Raw genomic sequence first — 24,127 nt, forward strand, 5'->3', positions numbered from 1 at the left:
AGTTAAATTTTTTTTTTAGTGAAAATGTTGCTGATGCATAGGTCAGAAAACGGCTTGCCTGTGTCAGGGTCCAGCTCTGAACGTGATTGTGAGCCTCAGTACAGCACATGGTTTTATGCATCCATGCTAGCAAAATGAGTGAATATTCATAAGTAAGCACAAATGATCCAAAGTCAACACTCTGCATGGCATCCTCAGTATGTGCTCAGCCTCATGGAACCTGAAAAGCATGTTCAAATGAGAGAGTACTATATCTGTAAGATCCTGTAGTGCCTTGGTGTCATTTCATTCTCCGGATACCTTTTTTTGACTAGTGAATATAAGAACATAAGAACAGCCCGGCTAGATAAAGCCAAAGGCCCATCTGGTCTAGCTTCCTGTATCTCACAATGGTCCACTGTGAGCACACAAGACAACAAGAGACTCAAGGAGCACTCAAGACAACGAGAAACCTGCGTCCAAATGCCATTCCCTTGTACCTGGCATTCTGGGGTAGTCTCCTTCTAAAACCAGGAGGCTGCACAAACTCATCATGGCTTATAACCTGTGATGGACTTTTCTTCTAGAAATCTGTCCAATTTTTAATAGTGACAATAGTGCCAATAGTGCTTGGCTATGGGCATTATGGAGCTAATGCCATTTTCACCTTAGATTCCACCACCTTTGCTGGATTGCATATTTAAGATTCAGGCTCTGTCTGGCTGTTCTCCGTCTCTGAATCTGTGTTGGAATCTGAATGTGTGACTCTCCCTTGCTCAGGGAGAGTCAGCATGGCTTCTGTAAGGGTAAGTCTTGCCTCACAAACCTTATAGAATTCTTTGAAAAGGTCAACAGGCATGTGGATGCGGGAGAACCCGTGGACATTATATATCTGGACTTTCAGAAGGCGTTTGACACGGTCCCTCACCAAAGGCTACTGAAGAAACTCCACAGTCAGGGAATTAGAGGACAGGTCCTCTCATGGATTGAGAACTGGTTGGAGGCCAGGAAGCAGAGAGTGGGTGTCAATGGGCAATTTTCACAATGGAGAGAGGTGAAAAGCGGTGTGCCCCAAGGATCTGTCCTGGGACCGGTGCTTTTCAACCACTTCATAAATGACCTGGAGACAGGGTTGAGCAGTGAAGTGGCTAAGTTTGCAGACGACACCAAACTTTTCCGAGTGGTAAAGACCAGAAGTGATTGTGAGGAGCTCCAGAAGGATCTCTCCAGACTGGCAGAATGGGCAGCAAAATGGCAGATGTGCTTCAATGTCAGTAAGTGTAAAGTCATGCACATTGGGGCAAAAAATCAAAACTTTAGCTATAGGCTGATGGGTTCTGAGCTGTCTGTGACAGATCAGGAGAGAGATCTTGGGGTGGTGGTGGACAGGTCGATGAAAGTATCGACCCAATGTGCGGCGGCAGTGAAGAAGGCCAATTTTATGCTTGGGATCATTAGGAAGGGTATTGAGAACAAAATGGCTAGTATTATAATGCCGTTGTACAAATCTATGGTAAGGCCACACCTGGAGTATTGTGTCCAGTTCTGGTCGCCGCATCTCAAAAAAGACATAGTGGAAATGGAAAAGGTGCAAAAGAAGCGACTAAGATGATTACGGGGCTGGGGCACCTTCCTTATGAGGAAAGGCTACGGCGTTTGGGCCTCTTCAGCCTAGAAAAGAGACGCCTGAGGGGGGACATGATTGAAACATACAAAATTATGCAGGGGATGGACAGAGTGGATAGGGAGATGCTCTTTACACTCTCACATAATACCAGAACCAGGGGACATCCACCAAAGTTGAGTGTTGGGAGGGTTAGAACAGACAAAAGAAAATATTTCTTTACTCAGCGTGTGGTCGGTCTGTGGAACTCCTTGCCACAGGATGTGGTGCTGGTGTCTAGCCTAGATGCCTTTAAAAGGGAATTGGACAAGTTTCTGGAGGAAAAATCCATTATGGGGTACAAGCCATGATGTGTATGCGCAACCTCCTGATTTTAGAAATGGGTTATGTCAGAATGCCTGATGCAAGGGAGGGCACCAGGATGAGGTCTCTTGTTATCTGGTGTGCTCCCTGGGGCATTTGGTGGGCCGCTGTGAGATACAGGAAGCTGGACTAGATGGGCCTATGGCCTGATCCAGTGGGGCTGTTCTTATGTTCTTATGGAAGGTCATGTTTGCAGTGCCTTACCCACTTCCACTGACCTATAAGTCATTCTTTGGTTGCAATTTCTGTTCATATCAGTCTGCTGTCAAGAGACTTCTTGAATGTAGTGTTTGTCTACTCCTGTTAAAAGGGTTGAAGAGTTCTTGCTAAGAGGTCTCTATTGGTGCCCAAAGCTCTGGATGATATCTTGCAAATAAAACACCTATTGGAAAGAAGAGCTCATCATTGGGTAGGTGAGCATCAGTGTATCTGCTGCATGGCTGTGCTTGTTGCAGGCAACTCATAAGATAAATGAGCAGAGGAGGATGCTTGCTTGGAAGGACTTAACGTTGCCCATGTGTATGTGCTGGGGTAGGTTGGGGAGGCAGGAACCAATGAAGTGTTTTTTTAGGTCTAGAAGCAACATCACATACTACAACACACAGGTAGTCTAGCCAGATGGCTGACGTTTGTATTGTTTGTTTGTAACTCTGCTGAGGAGGACACAGCAGGAGTCAGAGGCAGCTTGGGTACCCTATAAATATGTCTCAGTGAGGAAGCATGCACAGGCTTACTGCCTCTAGATATAAGGGTTGGATTTTAAAGACAAAGATAAGAACAGCAACAGGAGCATTTTAAAATCCTTCATATTCTTGGAATTTCTTATTTCTGTTGTATTAGTAGAGTTCTCTTTTGGCCTAACAATATTGTGAAGATTGCCAGCCCTTTTAAACAACTGAGGGCCCAATCCTATCCAACTTTCCATCATTGATGCAGCCACAAAGCAGCCCTGACATAAAGGAATAAAATTCCTCGACCTTGAGGAGGCCTCCACGACTGCCCTCCCACTGCAGAATGCAGCACACACCCTGTTGGCATGGCTGCATCAGTGCTGGAAAGTTGGATAGGATTGCAATTCTGTTGTAAGGCTTGCTTGAAAGGATGGTCGTCCTAGTTTCCTAAACAAATGTAAAAGTCGTAATTGTAACATAGGCCAAGTAGTTAAGGTTCAAGTCTCACTTTGTCTCATACTGGATGGGCACTTCTAATATTTCTAATTGTAGATGGTGACTTGATGCATGGGTAAGAAATAACAAAGGTCAGATATATTGTCTGCATCTGGGTGTTCTGTGGGCCGCTGAAACTGCTGACCAGAGATATCTCTGGACAGAATGGAATCTGGATCATGTCTGTTCATTGACTTAGACCTCCCCAATCTAGGCTACAAAATTTCTCCCATGCTTACTGCAAAACCTTATTAACTTAAACCATTTCTGTGAAGACGAGATACAGTGTGCCACAGTGTTTGGAGTGTTGGACTGGAGAGACACAGATTAAAATATCTGCTTAGCCGCAGATTTGCTTGGTGACTTTAGTCAGCAGTCTAGAAAAAGCCTCCTGAGGGGGCACATGACTGAGACATACAAAATTATGCAGGGGATGGATAGAGTGGATAGAGAGATGCTGTTTTCCCTCGCACACAACACCATAACCAGGAGACATCCGCTAAAATTGAATGTTGGGAGATTTTAAGACAGACAAAAGAAAATATTTCTCTACTCAGCTTGTAATTAGTCTGTAGAACTCCTTGCCACAAGATGTGGTGATGGCATCTGGCCTAGGTGCCTTTTAAAAGGAGATTGGACAAATTTCTGGATGAAAAGTCCATCACTGGTTACAAGCCATGATGTGTATGTGCAACCTCCTGATTTTAGAAGTGGGTTACCTTAGAGTGCCAGATGAAAGGGAGGGCACTAGAATGCAGGTCTTTTGTCTTGTGTGCTCCCTGAGGCATTTGGTGGGCGACTGAGATACAGGAAGCTAGGCTAGATGGGCCTATAGCATGATCCAGTGGGTCTGTTCTTATGTTCACCCTCAGTCTAACCTTAGGATTCTTGTGAGCATATGAAGGGAAAACTCCATGAGCACAACCCACTCCAAGGAGGAAATGTGGGAAATAAATCTCATGGATAGGACTCCAGTTGGTGGACAGTTCATCTTGTGTCCCAGCTTTTTCTGCACAAGTGCAACTATCAGCTTTAGCTTTCAGTCATTGGGTTGAAGAGTTGTTTGCCCCTAGGAATTCCTATCATGATCCTGACAAGAAGTGAATAATGGCTTCTAGCAGATTCATAATACTGTTTTCACTGAAAATGAGAGTTTGTTTGGCAGCAGGGCAAGGGTAGGGGAGCCGTATAATGAAGATAGTCTTATACTTGGTTCAACTTGTAGTCTGGTTGTGGACCAGCATAAGTTGAGCAGTTCTGATTTTTTTCCCCACTCTGACACAGGTTGAGCTGCCCTGTGTTTGGACCACATGCCCAATGATTATGAAAACACTGATATGCTCATAGTCCTCCACTGTGAGATGGCTTCTTTAAAAGAAATGGTTTAAATCCTCATTTTCACATCTAGAAAAGATCTAGCCTCACGTCTGTACTAGAAGCTTTCAAATTACATCCACAGTCACTTGGAAACATGAACATACAGTTGAGTGGTTAGCAGACACCTTGTTTACCTCTTTGAACTGCACCTCTTGACCCACCTTTCTGAGTGAACATGTCATCCTGTACCATTTAGAGTTTCAGCAGATTATCACAAGCCTTGTCAAGTTTAAGCAGCCTGGGGCCTGTTTAGTAGGTAGGAGAAGTGCCAGATTCTGCTGCATGCTGACAATCTCCATGGTTGCTTGCTGTTCCCTTGGTAAAGCTGGAGGAAGGAAGCTCTTTCCAGCAGATTCAGTAAATACATCACTGGAAAATAACCAGTGCTTCTGGTGACATGTGTCCCTCCTTACAACTAGGAGTGTTGGGAAGAAGTGGCATTTGCTGTCACCCTGGGCTTTACTGCTCAGTCATGCTGCAGAAATCATCCCAGAAAGACAATGCAGCCAGCATGGCAAATAGCTTAGTACAGGAGATACATAGTTGGCTGTTCTTGGCGGTGGCTGGTCTGTGTGCTGGAAATGCATTACAGTTGCTGATAAAGAGTTTTCTACACTAATGTAGCTGAATTGGAGTCTGAATCCAGATATGTTCCCTGCATGGTTTGGATCACAAACAGCTGCAATTGATTGGAACCTCTTGATTCCTTCATCATACCTAGGATATATATTTCCTAGGACAGTGTTTCTCAAACTGTGGGTTGGGATTCACTAGGTGGGTCACGAGCCAATTTCATGTGGGTCCCCATTCATTTCAATATTTTATGTTTTATATATTAGACTTGATGCTACCATTGTATGTGATTGCATTTTGGGGAAATGCTACAGATCTGACTTTTAACAGGCTACTATTTATATGCTTTTAACATTGTTAGTAAATGGAACATACTCCTGGGTAAGTGTGGGTAGGATTGCAGCCTAGGATTGCTAAAAATTTTCCTGCTTGATGATGTTGCTTCCAGTCATGACATCACTTCTGGTGGGTCCCGACAGATTCTCATTCTAAAAAGTGGGCCCTGGTGCTAAAAGTTTGAGAACCACTGTCTAGGATTATCCTCAGCTATTAAATAGTGGTGTTAACCACTTAAGATGTTTGATATTGTACGATTATGTGTACATTTTTCTTTATGGCTCCATCAATGATATAGGGTGCTTTAAGAGTTAATGATCACCAGAGTCCTTTGAACAGGGGTGGCTAACCTGCAGCACACCATGTGCCACTTTTTATGTAGAGAATCTTGAACATGCCACTCTACCTTAACCTCACTTTTAGTGATTACCACAATAGCTACCTAGAGCTTTCATGTTCAAGGGCAGTATATATCCAAGTACCAGAAGGTAAGTAACATGGGAATGCTGTTGCCTATTTGGGGCTTTCCAAAGACACCTGGCTGACTGCTGACGAGGCCAGAAAGGTGGCCTGCATGGACTGTTAGTCCAGTCCTGCCGGACCTGTTCCAAAGCCCATATAATGTGAGTTCATTGCCATTCTGCACAGCCCAGCTTGCCTCTGCTTGCCTACCTTCTCATCCTCAAAGATGATCTTAACTGGCATCTCTTTGCAGATAATATTCCCAAAGATAGTATCTCCACTTAGCAGGGCGACCTGAGTTTTGCTGATCTCATTGGCAGTCTCTGTGCTGCTCGCCACCCCCACCCCCTGCTGCCTTCTACAGCCCGCCCAGTCCTTTTTAAGCGAGTGTCTTGCCAGTTACCGGAATGCAACTTTCTATCAACTGCCCTATTGACAGATCCTATTGATAACTTTCCCCACTTTTCTTCCTGTTTTCCAACCATTTAAACAAATAAAAGGACAGTCTACCAAAACAGAGTAGCAAGAGATAAGCAAAGGATAAAAACTCACTAAACCAGACATAATCTACACAACAAAAACTGACAGCAAAACTATAAATAGTTCAGGGTCAAACAATATCAATTACCGGTAGTCCAAAATACCTCTTTAAGTAGCCAGGTTTTTGCCTGATACTTCAGGGCATGTAGTATCAAAACTAGATGGGTCTCCCTGGAGAGGACAGTCCATAAAGTTGGAGCTACCAGTTAGAAGGCTCAGTTCCTAGTGGACATCTGCCAAGCTTCAGTCAATGACAGCATATGGAGTAGGACCTCAGATATTGAATGGAGAGCATGATGGGGTATGTACAAGCAAAGGCTGGTCCTTGAGGAACCCTAGAAGAACTAAACAATTAGATGATAATCCTATCAACCAATGGGAAGTGTTTGCAGTCTCTGTCCAGGATGGCATTTCTACAGTCAACTTTAAAGCACTCTTGTATGAAAACTACAACAGTCTCAACTGGAGCAATACAGTATTTTTTTTTTCTATAGTTATTGGCTAACTAATCGCTAACAATAACGGAAATTCTGATATTTAGGCAAAATCCCATTGAGCCTGGTAACTGATAGACAACAAGTGCAGATGAATATTGGTGTAATGTGCTCTGATCAGCAACAAGGTGGCATTTTACACCAGTGGAAGTTTTTATTACATTTCTCCCTGTTTAGCTGATAAATACATTTGCACTGTCTTTGAAATCTAGAATTGCTTTTGCACATAGTTCTGCACATAGCTATGGTCAGAATATATTTTCCTGTTGCTTCCAGTCAAAGTGATCAGTGGGAAAGGAAGGTTGGTAGGCTCTGCCCTCTTCCCACAGAATATTAATGCAAGTCTCATTAGTTTAGAGTAGACTACTCCTCTGACTATGGCCTTGCTTTGCAACTCTGCTTGGTCTGCTTGGTTAGGGCAACTCTCCTTCAGGGATTGCTTGGTTATTAATAGAAACCACCTTGAGACTGATGAATAAGGTTGTAGTTATTGGTGTCAGATTAGTTAATGGCATCTGAATTTAAACTGCCATGACACAGAAGGGAAAAGTTCAACCTTCTTCCAGATTTGTAGCTGAATAAGAATAAATCTGAGGCTTTGTTTCTCATGAAGACTGTTTTTCAAACAAGCTATCCTTCAAGCAGAATTCCTTCCAGCCATGCTCCAACTCAACACCCAAACAGATACTATAAGAGCCCTGTACAATGTAGGAGGGGAAACCACCAGTGTGAGGGTAGGCCTAGAAATGTGGCATCTGGATAGTTGCTTCTGGGAAGTATATTATATATGCGCATGCTTAATAAAGAGAGCCAGGAGGTTGTGATGGTTCTAGTGTTGCACTTAAACCTAGAAGGTCCAGGTTTAAATCCTTGCTCAGCCATGAAGCTTCCTTGGTGACTTTGGGCCAATCACTCTCTCTCAGCCTCATCTACTTCACATTGTTGTTGTGATGACAAAAGGAGGGAAGGAACATCACCCTGAGCTCCTGGGAGGATGGAGGTATAAAACTGTGAGTAAATAAATAAACAGTACAGCATGCTGGGAGCAAGACTATTCAGGCATGCACAATTGTGCTGTCAAAGCCAGTGGTAATTGTGTATTTCAATTATGTGTAAGAAGTCATCATTTGGCATTTGAAACCACACAATTGTGTGGGAACTAGCTGCTGCTTCTGCTGCTGCTGGGTTTCTCTAAAGGTGTGTAGTTGTGGACCGCTTCTGTGTTTCCACAAGATATAAGATATCAGTAGCTCTACTGAATCTACTGGCGCTTGAGTGCCATTGATGAAAAATGCTATGGCTGCATAGCATACAATGCTTAAAAGGGAAGTATGGAGGGTGTAAAAAAACACCCAGATATTTTCAGTAACTACTTTGTTCTCAGAACACGGCTAGGGAAGATAATGGCAAAATGTAAGTAGGAGTCATAGAGAACAATCAAACAATCTATACAATGTGTGCACTGATTTTTTTTTTATTTGTCTCCCACCCAACCCCAAGAGCTCAGGGCAACAAGCGAATAGTATACATCAGTGTTTCTCAATCAGTGGTACAGGTACCACCAGTGGTAACTGAGGTGGTGTCTGGTGATATTCGCAGAATCCCTGGACACCTGCCACCCGGCAGTGAGGCCAGGAACGTGACACAACAAACTGCAGTAGGAGGCTTGGCTCAGTGAGCAGAGCTCCAAAGCATGCTTTTTGGGTGCTCAGAAAAAGCCCTCCTGGCCACCCTGAGCATCTTATTAGTGTCTGTTGCTTCATATCTGGCCTTCCAACCCAGAACTAACTGGCAATGATATCATCACCAGTTCCTTCCGGTGGTACTTTGAATAGGTGAATCATGTGAAGTGGTATGGCGTTGACCAAAAGCTGAGAAACACATGAGTCTTTGTCATTTACAGGGCCCAGGAAAAAAAAGACCTCAGAAGGGTTGAGGGAACAGAGGTTGGGAGGGACTGTAACTTAGTGATGGAGCACATGATTTGCATGCAGAAATCCCAGGTTTGAACCTTGGCTTTTCTAGGTAGGGCTCCCCTCTCTGAAACCATGGAGGGCCATTGCTAGATGGACTGGTGGCTTTATATTGGTCTCAGTATAAAGCAGGTTCATATGACCTCTGTGGCCACCTCTCTAGCAATGACAACTTTGTTTCCATTTTGTTTGTACATCAGTTTTCAATGAGCTGCATAAACTTTCAGTTTGCACTTCATCCTGGATGACAGTGAGCTAAATTACTTGCTACACTTGTCAAGGGGATTGTTATCTTCATCAAGTTCCCTACCCTCCTGTTGATATCATTTAAATTGGAATGACTCACTACATGAGTCATGGCCATCACCTCATGAACTTCCCATCTCATGATCCGTGTCAATGATGATCATTGTAAGGATTGGCTTTTCTAAATCTCACAGAATGTAGTGACTCCGTGTCTTCTTTATTACATTTTAGCCATTGTTGGGAAATGACTAGATTACAGTGTTTCTCAAGCTATGAGTTGGGACCCGCTAGGTGGGTCCCCATTCATTTCAATATTTTATTTTTAATATAATTAGACTGTTATGTGACTACATTTGGGGAGATGTTACAGACCTGTACTTTGAACAGGCTACTATGTATATGCTTTTAACAATGATAGTCACTCCTGGGTAAGTGTGGGTGGTATTGCATCCTAGGACTGTTAAAAATTTCCAACTTGATGATGTCACTTCTGATCATGACATCACTTCAGGTGGGTCCTGTCAGAGTCTCATTCAAAAAAATGGGTCCCGACACTAAAAGCTTAAGAACCACTGAACTAGAAAACTGGAAAGAGGAAAATTTATCCACACAAATAGTGGACAAATAGAAGAAACTGCTTTTTTTCTTTTTCTTTTTTGCTTGTTAATAAACTTTCACAGTGGAGATAATAGCCTGTAGGGTTTCTCAGGGATCAATCTTAGGACCTTTTTAAAAAATTAATATCTTAACCAATAGCATTAGAAAGTGACCCTATGATTTCTTATGTAGGACTTTATCAGCTGTGAAAGGATAAACTGAGTGAAACGCAGTTGTTCCCAGTGCATAGTTCACTGTGATTTATAAGCATAAATCACATATTTTGAAAAAAAAAAAAATGTTTTTGTTGACAGTGGGGGACATGAGCCAGAAATACAGAGGATCTTGGCATGAAATTCAGAACAACTTGACAGTGCTATATAGCCTCATGGTACATTTTCACATGATTGCTGTAGTGGAAATTATTGACTGTGGAAAGAAAGATTCAGAGCTAAACCAGGCCTGTGAACCTGATGTGTGTGTATCAGACTAACTGGTACAGCAAAGACCAGAATTAATGGCCATGTAAGATTATGCAGCATAAGACAATACTCAACAGAGAACTTGGAAGGGAAAGTCAGGCACTACTCTCCTTGAATGCTTGAAATATGTCAAAAGTTTAGATTGCTAAAGGCAGGCATAAAATCAGAAAAAGGGTGGCACATGAGGCCTTGGTTGGTGGAAGGAGTTGAACAGCTCTTTGTTGTGATAGGGAAATTATGCGAATTTTGTTCTTAAAGGAGATTTGGAAGAGGACATGGGATTAATATAGATTTCTAGTCTTATACAATAGAACAAAATAATGTGAAAATTAATGGGCAGGCCCATTCTGTGCATGGCTACCTGGAAGGAAATCCCACTGAGTTCACTGGGACCTACCCCCAAGAAGTGATTAGGATTGAAGCCTAAGAGCCGAAGCCTATGCATGTCTACTCAAAAGTAAGTCCCATTGTAATCAGTGTACCTTAGGACTGCAGCCCGAGTCACTATTTTGTGACAATTCGTGTGGCAGCAATGCTGATGTTGGTGTAGCATTTTAGCAGTGATAAGGAGCCCCTTTAGGGTTCATCCCTTCTATTAACTCCAGAAATCCTGCTATCCAGATGTTGGCTATTCACCTTTCCATGATCTCAGAATGTTTCCATAGTCTTTGGGGAAACGTTATTTGACAGTTACCTACTCCCTGATCCTAAGCATCATTGCAAGTCATTTATTTCAGTGCCGTGCTACTTTCCCAGAACTGAAGGAAGACGGAATAGCATTGACAAATGATAACTGTTAAAAGAGCTGAAGCCAGGCTTCTAGAAGTTACACATCTCCTTAATCAAGGGCACTTTCCAAGCTTGAGGTTTTGATAGGTGAGGTGCATTTGAGAAGGAGAGCTGAAAAGGATGCATTCAGCAAATTTGCTTCAGGCTAAATTTCTTCCAGTTTTCAGGAGTCTACAGCAAAATTTATTCCCCTTGGTGCAGCAGGTCTGAACAACAGCTTTTGAGTGGGTATTTTGCCCTTATCCAAATGTACAGGGAGGTACACTTAATACTTCACTCAACAAGATTGGTACACGTTGTCTCCCCTTTGCATCTGCCACATGTACAGCACTGCATATGACTAACGGCTGGGGAGGGTGAGGGTGCTCTATTAGACGCCTGCTATCAGGCCAACTGGTGTAGGCAGGCTGGGTGGGAACGGCTTTGTATTTCCCACTCACCATATTGGCTGGTATTTCTATGTAGTAATAATGGTCTCAGAACACGTTGTCTGCAGTTGCCTTAATGGATCAGATATAGAAAAGGAATCAGGCTCCTTCTAAGTATAATGTACAAAGCCAAATTTTGGCAGGTGCAGCTTGTCAGGCAAGCGGAAGAAAAGCTGCACATGATGAAATTCCTGCTTCTGTTATGGCTATTAGAAGGAGCCTTGTCCTCCTTTGCTTCTGCTTACTTGAGGTGGAGGAAACCGATCTGTTTGCTTTTCCCTTACTGGAAGCAATACCACTCATTGGCCCCTGGAAGCACTGGTTGTCCTGTTTCAGACTCCTGAAAAACCATTCTAGTTGCTGGACACCTGGCCCATAAAAGCCAGCTTATTCACAGTGCAGCACAAGGCAATGGCTTCCCTCTTGACTGCTGAACAATGTAGAGACAGACAAGCAGCTACAGACAAGAGTTGGCTTTATTCATGGACACAGGGGCAGCTGTGTCACTGGCAGCTACCCCAGGATTTCACACACAGCGACAGTGGGAGGTATATATCCATGCCACAGTCACAACACAGAGCGCTGGGGACAGGAAGGGGAAGGTTCTCCTTTTGTTTGGGATACACAGACACAACTTCTGCACCGTCAAATCAGGGAGTCTCTGTTACAAGACCAGGGGGGTCAGGAAAGGGGGAAGTCACAAAGGCGTAAACAATCCATTCAGAGATATAAAAAAAAGTTCCACCAATGGTAATGGAGCGGAGTTGGCGTGATTCACGTGCAAGCAAATGTACAGCAGGCCCAGCGTGGGGTCCCGGCCAAGGTGATGGAATGCTCTGCTTTATAACGGAGAAGATACAACATGCTTTTTACAGACACAGGGAAGCCTGGCCTTACTACGCTGGGAGGGAGACAGGGCAGTAAGGCCAGGCTCACAAATGCGCGCGCACACACAAACCGCTGCGGTCAGGGCTTGTCTTCAGAATTCTTGGTTTCGCTTAACGCTAAAGACCACGATACATAAAACACAGATCCCAATGAGGTCCCTTGGAGCAGAACTGGAGGAAGAACTCATGATGAATGGGGTGTGGGGGCTCCTCTCCACTGCCATCTGTGTCGCCCTTCCTTTGGAGAGGTGGAGGAGGGGCAGGAGGGGGACTGTTATTGTTATTGTGCTGCTGGTGGAAGTGTCGGGAACAGGGATGGCCATTATGCCTCCGGCTCATATTCCTGATAGTCCTCCTGGAAAAGAAACAGATGGCATCTTTGTATGAGAAGAAAAGAGGAGACATGGCAGAGCAACCCAGCAGTGGAGCTGAACAATAACCAGCAGGCGACACATGGAGAAACACTGGGACAAAGCTTATTGGAGGCAGCTCCCAGTTTTACTGGGACAGAAGGACCCTGCTGGATCAGACCCATCTAGGCCAGCATCCTGTTTCCTACTGTGACACATCAATAGCTCTGGGAAGCCCACAAGCAGGAGATAAAGGCGATAGCCCTTTCCTACTTCTCTTCAATAGGTACTGAGACAGACTGCAGATGAACCTGGAGGCGGGGCATAGCAATCACGACTAGCAGACACTGTTCACCAAGATCCATCCGTTCTGGTTTCAACAACACACTTGATGAGTACTAACAAACCTTCACATTTTTGTCTTTTCTTCAGGTTGCCCAATATGTATCCAAAGCACAGATCAGCCCAGCATGAGCATCTATGAATGCAGAGTCTCTACAATCCTCCATGACCATAGGGTCCATTTCTTGGTTCTTCAAGATCCCCATGAAACCTCCCACTGCATCCCTGCCCCATGACTCTTATCTTGATTTTGCTCACCAAGCCACTACTCGCCCATGTTGTTTCAACATGAATCACTGCCCAGGCTCAATAGCTGGTGGGTTACGTAGATCTGTCTCTTGAGGGCTTATGATGAAAGGCTAGCTCCTTTTATTTCCCAGAATTCTCTCAGCCCCATTTCCCCACCATGTTGGCCCAACTCTTCTCACCTGCGGCGGCTCTTCATAGTTCTCACCCTCAGGTTCCAACAGTGGCTCTATCAGTGGCTCCTCCACAGCTTCCTGACCAACTTCCTCAGGCTGCAGAAGGAAAAGGGATAGGCTGCTCAGTACCAGCAGGGCCTTCCTCTGAAAGTGCCAGCATAGCCACAGCCAGCAGGCAAGCAAGTGCTGGGGAAGGCCAATAAAGCTGTGAAAAAGAACGTTTAGCTTGCAGATTAGTTCCACAACCTTTGCAGTCATATTTTGGGGAAACTTTTAATGAACATTCCCCCTCCAGACACCAAACACTGCATATTTGGGAATACTGAGCACTCCTGACCCAGGAGAATGAGGAGAGAGGGGCAGGGCCAGCGAGTGATGTGCCCTATAGCCCTGATCAGCACCTGGCTATACTAGAGGGCAGCTTTGAGGAGGATAGAGAGCATCTTCTCTGCCCTGAAAGAATGCTACTAACTGGTTCCACTTTCCTATGCACACAGCCACTTCTCTCTAGATCAGCACTGGGGAGAAGGAGAAGATAAGAGACCCAGTGCCCCTGGGACTGCCAAAAGCCAATGCCCACTCTGTCATTTTCTTTGCTAACACTCGCTCCCAATCTGCAGGCTCTTCTTATAGCATACCTCACCTATGTCCCCAACTATTCTTTACAATCTCCCTTGTGGGTACCCTCTCCCATTACCAGTATTGTGCTAGGTAGGTCCCATGGACTCACCAGGTCCTTTGTTTCTCTCTGATTCAAAACATGCAGTGGCCTCTCAGAGTTGTGTTATAAGCAGATAAGCAGGCCAAGTTTCTGCACAGTCCAAGACAGGTTTACAGATGGGTTTTGGGCCATGAGATGCCTCAGGTGTAGGTTGGAGCTTCCCTTCTGCTTTCCTGGAATGCCCAGATTCATTCTTGTGGTCTTGGCAAAACTACTTCCAGGGGCCAACCTGGGGAATCTACTCCACTAGGAAATCCTGTGCTAAAGTAGTTCTGTTCCTTATAGGATCTTTCTTTCCCCAAGCCTTGGGAAAAGGACTTGATTGGAACTAGATTTGTGTGCATTTCAGGTGTGATTATCTTATGCTATATGCAGGGCAACAGTAATAACTATTCTAAAGGCAGCTCTTCAATTTATTCAGATACTAGATATAAAAGAAACTTGGAGCACAATCCTAAGAGCTCATCGGGCTGATAGGGGCCCCTTGTGTCAGCCTGGGATGGTTGCAAACGTGCCTTAAAGCACTTTTGTGCCCACTCCAGAGTCAGCTCAGCTGGTGCAAGGACATGTGCCAGCCTGTGGAGGCTGCATCCAGCCTCCACTGCATCAAAGCCCAGTAAGTCTGCATTGGCCTAGCTCAGGTGGCACAGGAGTCTGGGGGTGTGTGGGGAGGGCAAGGAGGAGGTATTCTGGGGCAGGTAGCAGGGCTAGTGGACCTATGGGCAGGGAGCGGGAGGTGGGGCCAGGATTTGGCACTTATGCCGGATCCTAGCCCCATTCCCAGGCAGCCCAGGGCAGCTTGGATTTGCACCACCATTTTAGGTGGCGCAGATGCAAGTAGACCCATTGGGGTTGTTGTAGCTCTACCCGGGGTAAGAGGAATTATTTCCCCTTGTCTTGGGTCGAGCCACAGCCATCCCCAAACTTGTGCTGGATCCAGTACAGGATCGCTGGCCAGCCTGTTCCAGCGCATGTAAGGATTGCACTGCCCATCTAGTGCAGGAGAAGGGCAGGCAGGGCCTCCGAGAGGAATTTTATCAGGGGGTACAAAGTTTCTTTTGGGCCCCTTTGCAAAGGGGGAAGGGTGAAACAGAGCGGGGAAGAGTGGTGACGGGCAAGCAGAATAGGGGCAGGGAGGGGCAAAACAGGGTGGGGAAGGGTAGTGAGCTGGAAAAGTCTTTGGAGCCCAGGTCTACCAACCCATGTGGCATCAATAGTGTCCCCAGCATCCGTAGTTGTGGTAGTGTTGCCAGCATCCCGTGTGGGCAACCAGTCTGAGTAGATAGGAAATTTTAAGATCCCAGGAAATTTCTGGGCCCCCTCCTTTGGCTCCTGTGCCTCCCTTTTGACCCTGGATCTGGGTACAAATTACCCCCTTTACCCCCCTCTCCTAGGCCCTGAGGGCAGGGGATCGCATATTTCATCAATGCACGACAGGGAGAAGCTGCACAGTTGCAAATACTCCTCATGAACTGTTGCCATAAGGGGAGGGAGGCTCAACATCTTCCAAGCTTTTCTGTTCCATGAACACAGGAGTACCCTTCAGGATGACCCAAATAGACTGGATGAGCTGACCTGTCTGGTGGTCTACCTTGCATCTTTAGATATTTGAGGGAGGTCTTAATAGATCTCTCAAAGTCTATTCTGACTAAAATTCAAATTCTGACATTACTGTATCAGAATATTGAGAGTCCCACAATCCCAGGAAGTTTGTGCAATTATTTTCTTGTCTCCAGTTCCACTGCAAAGGCTCCCCGGGACATTGGTTGGTAGATCTATAACTTTTGGCTCATTTGCCAAGGGAGGCAATAAGGACCCAAGGCACAGCTCCCATTTGATGGGCAAGTGAGCTGTGATTGGTCCCATTCAGTCAGTCCCCTCCCTGTCATAGAAGAGGAGCTGGCCAATGGCAGGGAAGGAGGGAGCTGCTGCACAGTGCCTTCCCTTCCCCCATACTGAACAGAACAGAGCGCCTGCTCCTGCCTGGCTGCGCTGGCCTCATTTCTTTTTCAGCTGTTGCTATTTTAAGCTAAGCTGGAAGGAAACCGTTGTGGCAGCTTGGCTTGCCTGGGAGATTCAAGAGCCCTTCCTCTGACTGACCGGCCCTGCAGCTGCCAGACCATTTCAGTGCAGGCTGCCCACCCACCCACTCACAGCACCCTTGCTCTCAAGCATGCACGTAGACAGGCATCTGTGTACACGCCAGCACAACTGTACACATGTGTGTGGGATGTACTGCTGCATGGGATGCTGGCATAAATGAGCACAAATTCATCGATTGAACAAGCACGATGGGCACAGAGAGATGCAGACACACATTGCGCCCAGGTGGGCATTTATCATGTCATTGTATATCCCGTGGCACGCATGAGCATTTATTCTCTTGCACCTGCCAGCTTGCACCTGCATCTGCAGGCACCCTCAGAGATGGACTGGCATCTTCAACATTCTTATGTCACTGCCATGCAAGTCTATTGCCGCACCATCTCCTGTTGTCCATTGATTGTGGATGTGTAAATACTGCAGGTTTGGAAGGCAGGGCACAGCAAAACCGAAGACTGAGGTCAATATGCTATTTTGTGGGATGGTGCTAGACAGGCAGGATCTTGTAGCAATCCCTAATGCCACTCACATCGACTGATGCGCCTGTGGAGCTTAGGGGTCAGCTGCTCTTTTCCATGGAAGAATGGTATTATGACTGGCTAGCAACCATTTCCCCAAAGCTTTCACAGTCGCCTGAAAAGTCCTAGATGCTCACCTTCAGGTCAGTGGGGAAATCCTCCTTCTTGACCAGGCCTGTGGCTGCTGCAATATTGCCAGCCCCTGAGAAGACAGCTCCACCCAACTGAGATGCCTGCTCCTTCGTCTTCTCAGCAACTAGGAGAATCGGGTGAAAGGGAGGTTAAAGTTCCACAAGGCCATGCAAGTTGCTCCTTCCCTTGCATTCATGCTACTAGGCCTTTGGTCTCTTGCAGCCTATCCGAGGGGCCAAAGACCTTGATATCAAAATACTGAGCTGGCAGGGCCAGACAGGGAGCAGGCAGTCCAATCAGACAGTCCCTCTGCTACCTGCCAGTGTGTTCCATGGAACAATGCAATCACTGTTCCTCAACCACAGGACCAGTCTCCCTCTCTAGGTGCTCCCCATCCATTCCTAACCTATTTAGAGAAGCCCATTCCTTTTTCCATCCCAGTATGTTGACAGCTCCTGGGTTTGCCAACCCTTGCAAGTTCCTTTCCCTGCCTCCTGTGAAAGCTAGGGTGGGGCAGTAGCCGAAGCCTGCAGCTGGCTCTGCAGACGCGTGAGAAGCAGCTGGAAGGCTTTGTCCTGGGCCCAGTTACATAAGAGGTTTTAGTGACATCACTGCCCTATTAGCCTGTGATCTCATTAGTGCAGCCACCCACTCAGTGGCCAAGGCAAAGTCAGCCACCAGAGCACAGCAGGAAGGGGGAATAAACAGCCAGTACCTGAGGCCACACCTGCAACGCCTTCCCGAGTTTTGCTTCCTGATGAGAAAGAGAAAGAAATGATTAATGTGAGGAAGTGCCTGAGGTGTGCAATTTTCAAGGGGAAAATGGGCACAGCAGTAGCCACAAAAGGTTGTCACCATCATTATCAGTATTACAGTTATTATCCTGTCTGTCCAAGGAGCTCAGGGTGGTGTGTGTGGTTTCCCCCCTGCCCCATTATACCCTCACCACAACCTTGTGAGGTAGGTTGGGTTGACAGACAGTACTTGGCCAAAAGTCATCCACTGAGCCTCATAGCTACATGGAGATTTGGATCCAGATCTCCCCAGTTCTAGCTCAGCACTATAACCACTACACCACACTGTCTCTTCTGCCGGATAAGCAGTAGCAACTCAGCTCAGCCAATTCCCCTTAATCTCAGTTCTTGCTGTCTCAGCCATAGATTCCTCTCAGGAAGATCATTTTCACATAGGGTGAAAATGATGCGAGACGCGGCACTGACCCAGCTCACCTTTTATTCATTTTTTTTCATACTAGTCAAGCTGTATGATCATACTAGTCAAGCTGTATGATCATCGTCACTGAGCTGCATGAAATCCTCTGTCTCTGCTGGAGAGAAGGTGGAGTACCTCAAGACATGAGGGATGCAAACATCATCACGCTGTACAAGAACAAAGGTGACAGGGGTGACTGCAACAACTACCGCGGCATCTCTCTCCTTAGCGTTGTAGGAAAGCTGTTTGCCCGAGTTGTACTAAAGAGGCTCCAGGTACTTGCAGAGAGCGTCTATCCAGAATCGCAGTGTGGATTCCGAGCCAACAGGTCCACCACTGATATGGTATTCTCCCTTAGACAAATGCAGGAGAAATGCAGGGAACAACGACAGCCACTCTTTATAGCCTTCATAGATCTCACAAAGGCTTTTGACCTGGTCAGCAGAGACGGCCTCTTCAAGATTCTCCCCAAGATTGGATGTCCACCCAGGCTCCTCAGCATCATCAGATCTTTCCACAAGGACATGAAGGGCACTGTTGTCTTCGATGGCTCCACATCAGACCCTTTTGACATCCGAAGCGGAGTGAAGCAGGGCTGTGTTCTTGCACCAACCTTGTTTGGGATTTTCTTCGCTGTCCTGCTGAAGCAGGCCTTTGGAACTGCAACAGAAGGCATCTATCTCCGGACCAGATCAGACGGAAAGCTCTTCAACCTCTCCAGACTGAGAGCAAAATCCAAAGTCCAGCTGAAATGTCTGCGTGACTTCCTCTTTGCCGACGATGCAGCTGTCACTGCCCACTCTGCCAAAGATCTCCAGCAGCTCATGGATCGTTTTAGCAAGGCCTGCCAAGATTTTGGACTGACAATCAGCCTGAAGAAAACACAGGTCATGGTTCAGGATGTGGACTCACCTCCCTGCATTACAATCTCTGAGCATGAACTGGAGGTTGTCCATGACTTTGTGTACCTTGGCTCAACGATCTCCGACACTCTTTCTCTCGATACCGAGCTAAACAAGCGCATCGGTAAAGCAGCTACCATGTTTTCCAGACTCACAAAGAGAGTCTGGTCCAACAAGAAGCTGACGGAACATACCAAGATCCAGGTCTACAGAGCTTGCGTCCTGAGTACACTTCTGTACTGCAGCGAGTCATGGACTCTTCGCTCACAACAGGAGAGGAAACTGAGCGCTTTCCACATGCGCTGCCTCCGACGCATCCTCGGCATCACCTGGCAGGACAAAGTTCCAAACAACACAGTCCTGGAACGTGCTGGAATCCCTAGCATGTATTCACTGCTGAAACAGAGACGCCTGCGTTGGCTTGGTCATGTCGTGAGAATGGATGATGGCCGGATCCCAAAGGATCTCCTCTATGGAGAACTCGTGCAAGGAAAGCGCCCTACAGGTAGACCACAGCTGCGATACAAGGACATCTGCAAGAGGGATCTGAAGGCCTTAGGGATGGACCTCAACAAGTGGGAAACCCTGGCCTCTGAGCGGCCCGCTTGGAGGCAGGCTGTGCAGCATGGCCTTTCCCAGTTTGAAGAGACACTTGGCCAACAGTCTGAGGCTAAGAGGCAAAGAAGGAAGGCCCATAGCCAGGGAGACAGACCAGGGACAGACTGCACTTGCTCCCGGTGTGGAAGGGATTGTCACTCCCGGATTGGCCTTTTCAGCCACACTAGACGCTGTGCCAGAACCACCCTTCAGAGCGCGATACCAGAGTCTTTCGAGACTGAAGGTTGCCAATACAAAGTCAAGCTGTATTCAAACTGCCTTCTTAAGGAGTGTGGAAGAGATTCAAGATATCGACTCTTCAGGAAGGCGGTATCATTAATTTCAGAGGAGTGGGCTAGTGTTTCAGACCAGGTGGCCATGTCTCAGAAGCCTAAGTCTCTCTAGCTAACTCACAGGATTTATGCACTGACGGGTACGGTTGAAAATTAAAAGGATCAGTGTATAAGGGATGCTCACGGTGATGACAACAAGATAGACCCAATTCCTAACAAGCCAGAGTCACAGGCCTGTCCTTGGCTGAGAACTCAGAATTCACAGATTGTCTGCGGTTATTCATAGCAAGCTGCAATTTGAGGCCACGTGTGCTATTCCCAGCACTAATTTTTGCCTCTCTGGCCAAAGGGCTTGTAAGTGACTGCCTTTTGGGATGACTTGCATGCTTGTGTTCCAACAAGACAAGAGACATCTTGAAGCAGGAGCAGTTCCTGCAATCAGGGAACAAAGAGTGTTTTACCTTCTATTAAATGCACCTGTCAAGTGCTGGAGCCAGAGCACCAACAGAAAAAAAGAAAAGAAAACAAAGTGGGCAAGGGGCAGTGCAGGGTCAAAAGGCACATCAAAAATATCCAAACAGATCCAAAGATGCACAAAGATGATGAAACACACATGGCTCCTCAAGATTTGTCACCAGCATCTTGACTGAGCAAAACAAAACCCTTCCATATCACTGAGAAGAGCAGACTAGGCCCTTCAGGTGGTGAGATGCAATGGAGAACCTGGCCCCTGTATCTTTAACTGTTGAGGAGGGGAGACTGTGACGTGTGAGGGGCACAGTATATTTCTATATCACTTTTCAACAAAAAACCAAGTTCACAAAGCTGTTACAAAACAAAATAATTCCAAAAACTCTTTCCCTGTTCTACAAGGATTCACAATTTAAAAAAAAAAAAAAGATGCAGAAGAAACACCAAGAAATTACCACAGGAAAAAATGTTTTGCTGGGGTGAACAGGGACTGTTGCTCTCCCCTTGCAAAATACAATGGGGGGGGGGGTCACTACTGGACAAGGTCCCTCTCTGCTCAGTGAGCAGGGTTCCACAGCGTCCAAAGCTACTGCCCCTGCTGGGATTCCATACTCTGTCTACACAACTCTGCCATGAAGAGAAGACTTGTCTTTTGGTGCCCAGTCATGATAAGGTTCCAGGGGAGGGTGTCTCAATCCAGGGCTCCTGCCAGTGGCACCTTGCCCCTGTGCCAACAGTTCCCACAGCAAGCCTGGTAGACAGAGCTCTGGACTTCAAGCGTGCTACACAAGCTGTGGTGCTAGCTTGCCTGCGTATCCCATTAGATGACAAAGAGCCCATCTCAACACTTAGATGTAGATCAGGTCACATAAAGTCTTGGCCTCAGCGCTCGTCCTTGGTTTCCACAATTTCTTGTTAGTGGGATGATGGTGCCCACTTTAAGTTCTTGCTTGCTCTGAACCCTGCCTAGCTTTGACTAACAGGTTTGGACCCTCCTAGTTCCTGTTTCCTGCTCCTGCCTGTTTTGGATAATGCACACATGGGCTGATAGCCAGCTCCCCCAGGCCCCAGAACCTGGATTTGTTAGCCTCCTGAAAGCACTTGTGCTGAAGGACAGTATTCTGTCCCCATGACTAACTAAACTTAGGCTCCCACCCATTGTTTCAATGAAATAAAAATATTTCAAAAGTTGATGGCCTGGAGCCCAACTGTAGTGATAACCAAAGAGGAGCAGAATGTAGAAAGAATGGAAAGGGTTAAAAACAGGTAGTGTTTATGGCTGAAAGGTATTGATGTAGAGCAATTCTACGTGGCTGTGCCAGAACCACCTTTCAGAGCGCGATACCATAGTCTTTCGAGACTGAAGGTTGTCAATACAATGGTCTGCACAGCAATATGGCAGGATATACCACCACAACCTAATTTGTACAAAGGATATAATAGGAGGAAACAATGATCCAATTCTACCAATGCAATTTTGTCCTGTATTGCTATGATCTTATGGCTTACAGCCCAATCCTATTCCGGCTCTGAAAAATTCCATATTGGGCTGCTGTGCGCAGACAGAGTTCCACAGTCATAAAATGGCTGCCAATGGAGTGCGCAGCAGTCTGTTGGTGGCCATTTTGGGAACACTGCAGCAAGAGGCGGAAGTGCTCCCAGGATGTTGCTGGAGCTGCCTGGATCCACTAGAATAGGTAAAGCAGCATTTGGGGCAGGAAGGGGGTGAAATGAGGTGGGGGGAGGAATGGGACGGGGAGCCCGCGAGAGAGGGTGGATCCAACAGCGATGGCACATGCCAGATCCTATCCTCCTTTTTCACAGCCTCCCCACCCCCTTCCTCTCCTCGAATGCGCCAGCTAATGAGCTGGTGCAGGTCTGAGAAGTCCCGCTCACTGAGGTGAGTGGAGAGGCAGAGGAGGCTACGGGGAGGTGGGAGGAGGGCAGAGAGGAGGTGTGCTGGGGAAGGAGCGGGAATCCAAAGTCTCTGCATTGGGCTCACTGCCTGACATGGAGGCTTTTGATTCACCACTAACCTTTTGGTTGGTGGTGAATCGAGTAACCCCATTGTGGGGCTACTCCATTTACCTGGGGGAAGGGGATGAAAGTCCCCTTCTCCAAAGGAGCCACCCATGGCTGCCCAAAGCATGCACGATTAGACGGCAGCCATTTTTGGTGCTGCCACAGTCCTGCACCCCAAGCAGCTCAGGATTGGGCTGTTAGTCTGCTCTCCTACAGTTATGCTTAAGTATGCATCACTGAAATCATGGCATCATCTCCCCTTCCTTCCCCTTCTGTTGTTTGCTTTGCGTGTATCTAGATTGTAAGCCCCTTGGGGCAGGAACCTGCTCCCTCTTCTGTGAAAAGCATCATACGCACTGATGGTGCCGGATCAATCAATCAATCATGGAATAGTGTAATGATTTCACAAGAATTGAATGCACTTTGTGGTATTCTCTACCATGACCAGCTGTCATTGTGTGACAAGAAGACAGGAGAGGGGGAAGAGGAACTAGATGTCAATAAGATGCAAGTGTTCAGATGACATATTGCAACTCAGTAGTAGAACACCAGCTTTGTATACAGCAAGTCCAGGTTCATCATGTGGCGTCCCCAGATAGGATGGAAAGACCCCAGTCTTGAACCCTGGGGGAGGGAAAGGGGAATAGGATCTCAGTATGCGTGGCTTCCACTAAAATCCAAACTTTCTTTCCACCCACCTCCTAACTTCCCCTAGCCGGGCCCAATCTCTGCCCCAAATCTTCTCCAAACAGCTCCCGCCACCACCTTACATGTTCCAGCGATGATAGGCAGCCCACAGGTGGCAATGCGGGGCTTCCTGGCTGCTGCACTGTCACTAGTGGGCCACTGGCATGGCACGAGGCAGGGGCAATGGCAGATCACACAATATGCTGCCAGACTGTGAGATCCATTCCTGAATTATGCCCACAGGATTGGGCGGTTCAGGGGCCAATGAGCTGACACACTGTGTGGAAGGCAGCTTCCTGCGTTCCAGACCTTTAAAAGTTTGTTGCAGCTTTTGTGGAAAACACATGAACAGAACCAAAGGCAAGAACACAAATCCTGCTGCTTTTGACAGGACTAGGATTATGGTTTTTTAGCTGGGACTAATCATGTAGCACCTGGTCAGAGACCCTGTGTGGAACCTTCAACTTCCAACCCCCATGTTGGAAGGATCTATCAGGATCTTCTTAAACGCTTTATGGATTGAAATACCTTGAAATATTCCAGCATGCAGTGTGGTTCCAACAGGAAGGCTGGGTTTGAAACCAATCAAATGGGCTGGGTATCTCAAAGAACATGTCTAGTGGCACCTATCTGCTCACTGACCATGCAAGACATATGACCGAAAATGTCCTAGGCAGACCAAAGCAGAAAGAGGCAGCAGGAGGCATCCTCCTTATGCTGATACTGTAGTAGATCCTAAAAGGTGGAGTTGCTTACCTTCCCGATTAAGGGAACAAACCTCATGCCATTTCCCCGAGCACCACCATTCCTGGCCCTGGTCTGAACTTCTCTGATATCTTATAGAAGGCCCCCTAGAAGATAAATCTAGGTTAACCCTTCACAACTGACACTGAGGCCATTCTAGCCTTAAAAATAGAATAATAAATACATCTAGAAACATAACTTGTGACAAATATTCCAGATGTCTTTCCTCAAGGCAGTGCTTCTGTTGCAGGTATATCACATTTTCCCAGTGTTCAAACCACAATGCTTTGTCACT

General features: G+C 46.5%; 1 protein-coding gene across 1 annotated transcript in view; it reads right to left on the reverse strand.

Annotated features, from left to right (window-relative positions):
• Positions 1–11,887: 11,887 nt before the first annotated feature.
• Positions 11,888–24,127, reverse strand: part of SNCB (synuclein beta) — a 28,759-nt gene continuing 16,519 nt past the window's right edge. Inside the window, exons 3-6 of the mRNA XM_066613731.1 lie at positions 17,620–17,658; positions 16,910–17,028; positions 13,437–13,526; positions 11,888–12,671 (exon numbers count right to left, since the gene is read on the reverse strand). Of these exons, the coding sequence (XP_066469828.1) occupies positions 12,639–12,671; positions 13,437–13,526; positions 16,910–17,028; positions 17,620–17,658 (281 nt within the window). The 3' untranslated portion in view covers positions 11,888–12,638. The remainder of the gene's footprint in view (positions 12,672–13,436; positions 13,527–16,909; positions 17,029–17,619; positions 17,659–24,127) is intronic.

This window comes from Tiliqua scincoides, chromosome 2 (genome assembly GCF_035046505.1).
Source record: "Tiliqua scincoides isolate rTilSci1 chromosome 2, rTilSci1.hap2, whole genome shotgun sequence".
NCBI classification, from domain to species: Eukaryota; Metazoa; Chordata; class Lepidosauria; order Squamata; family Scincidae; genus Tiliqua; species Tiliqua scincoides.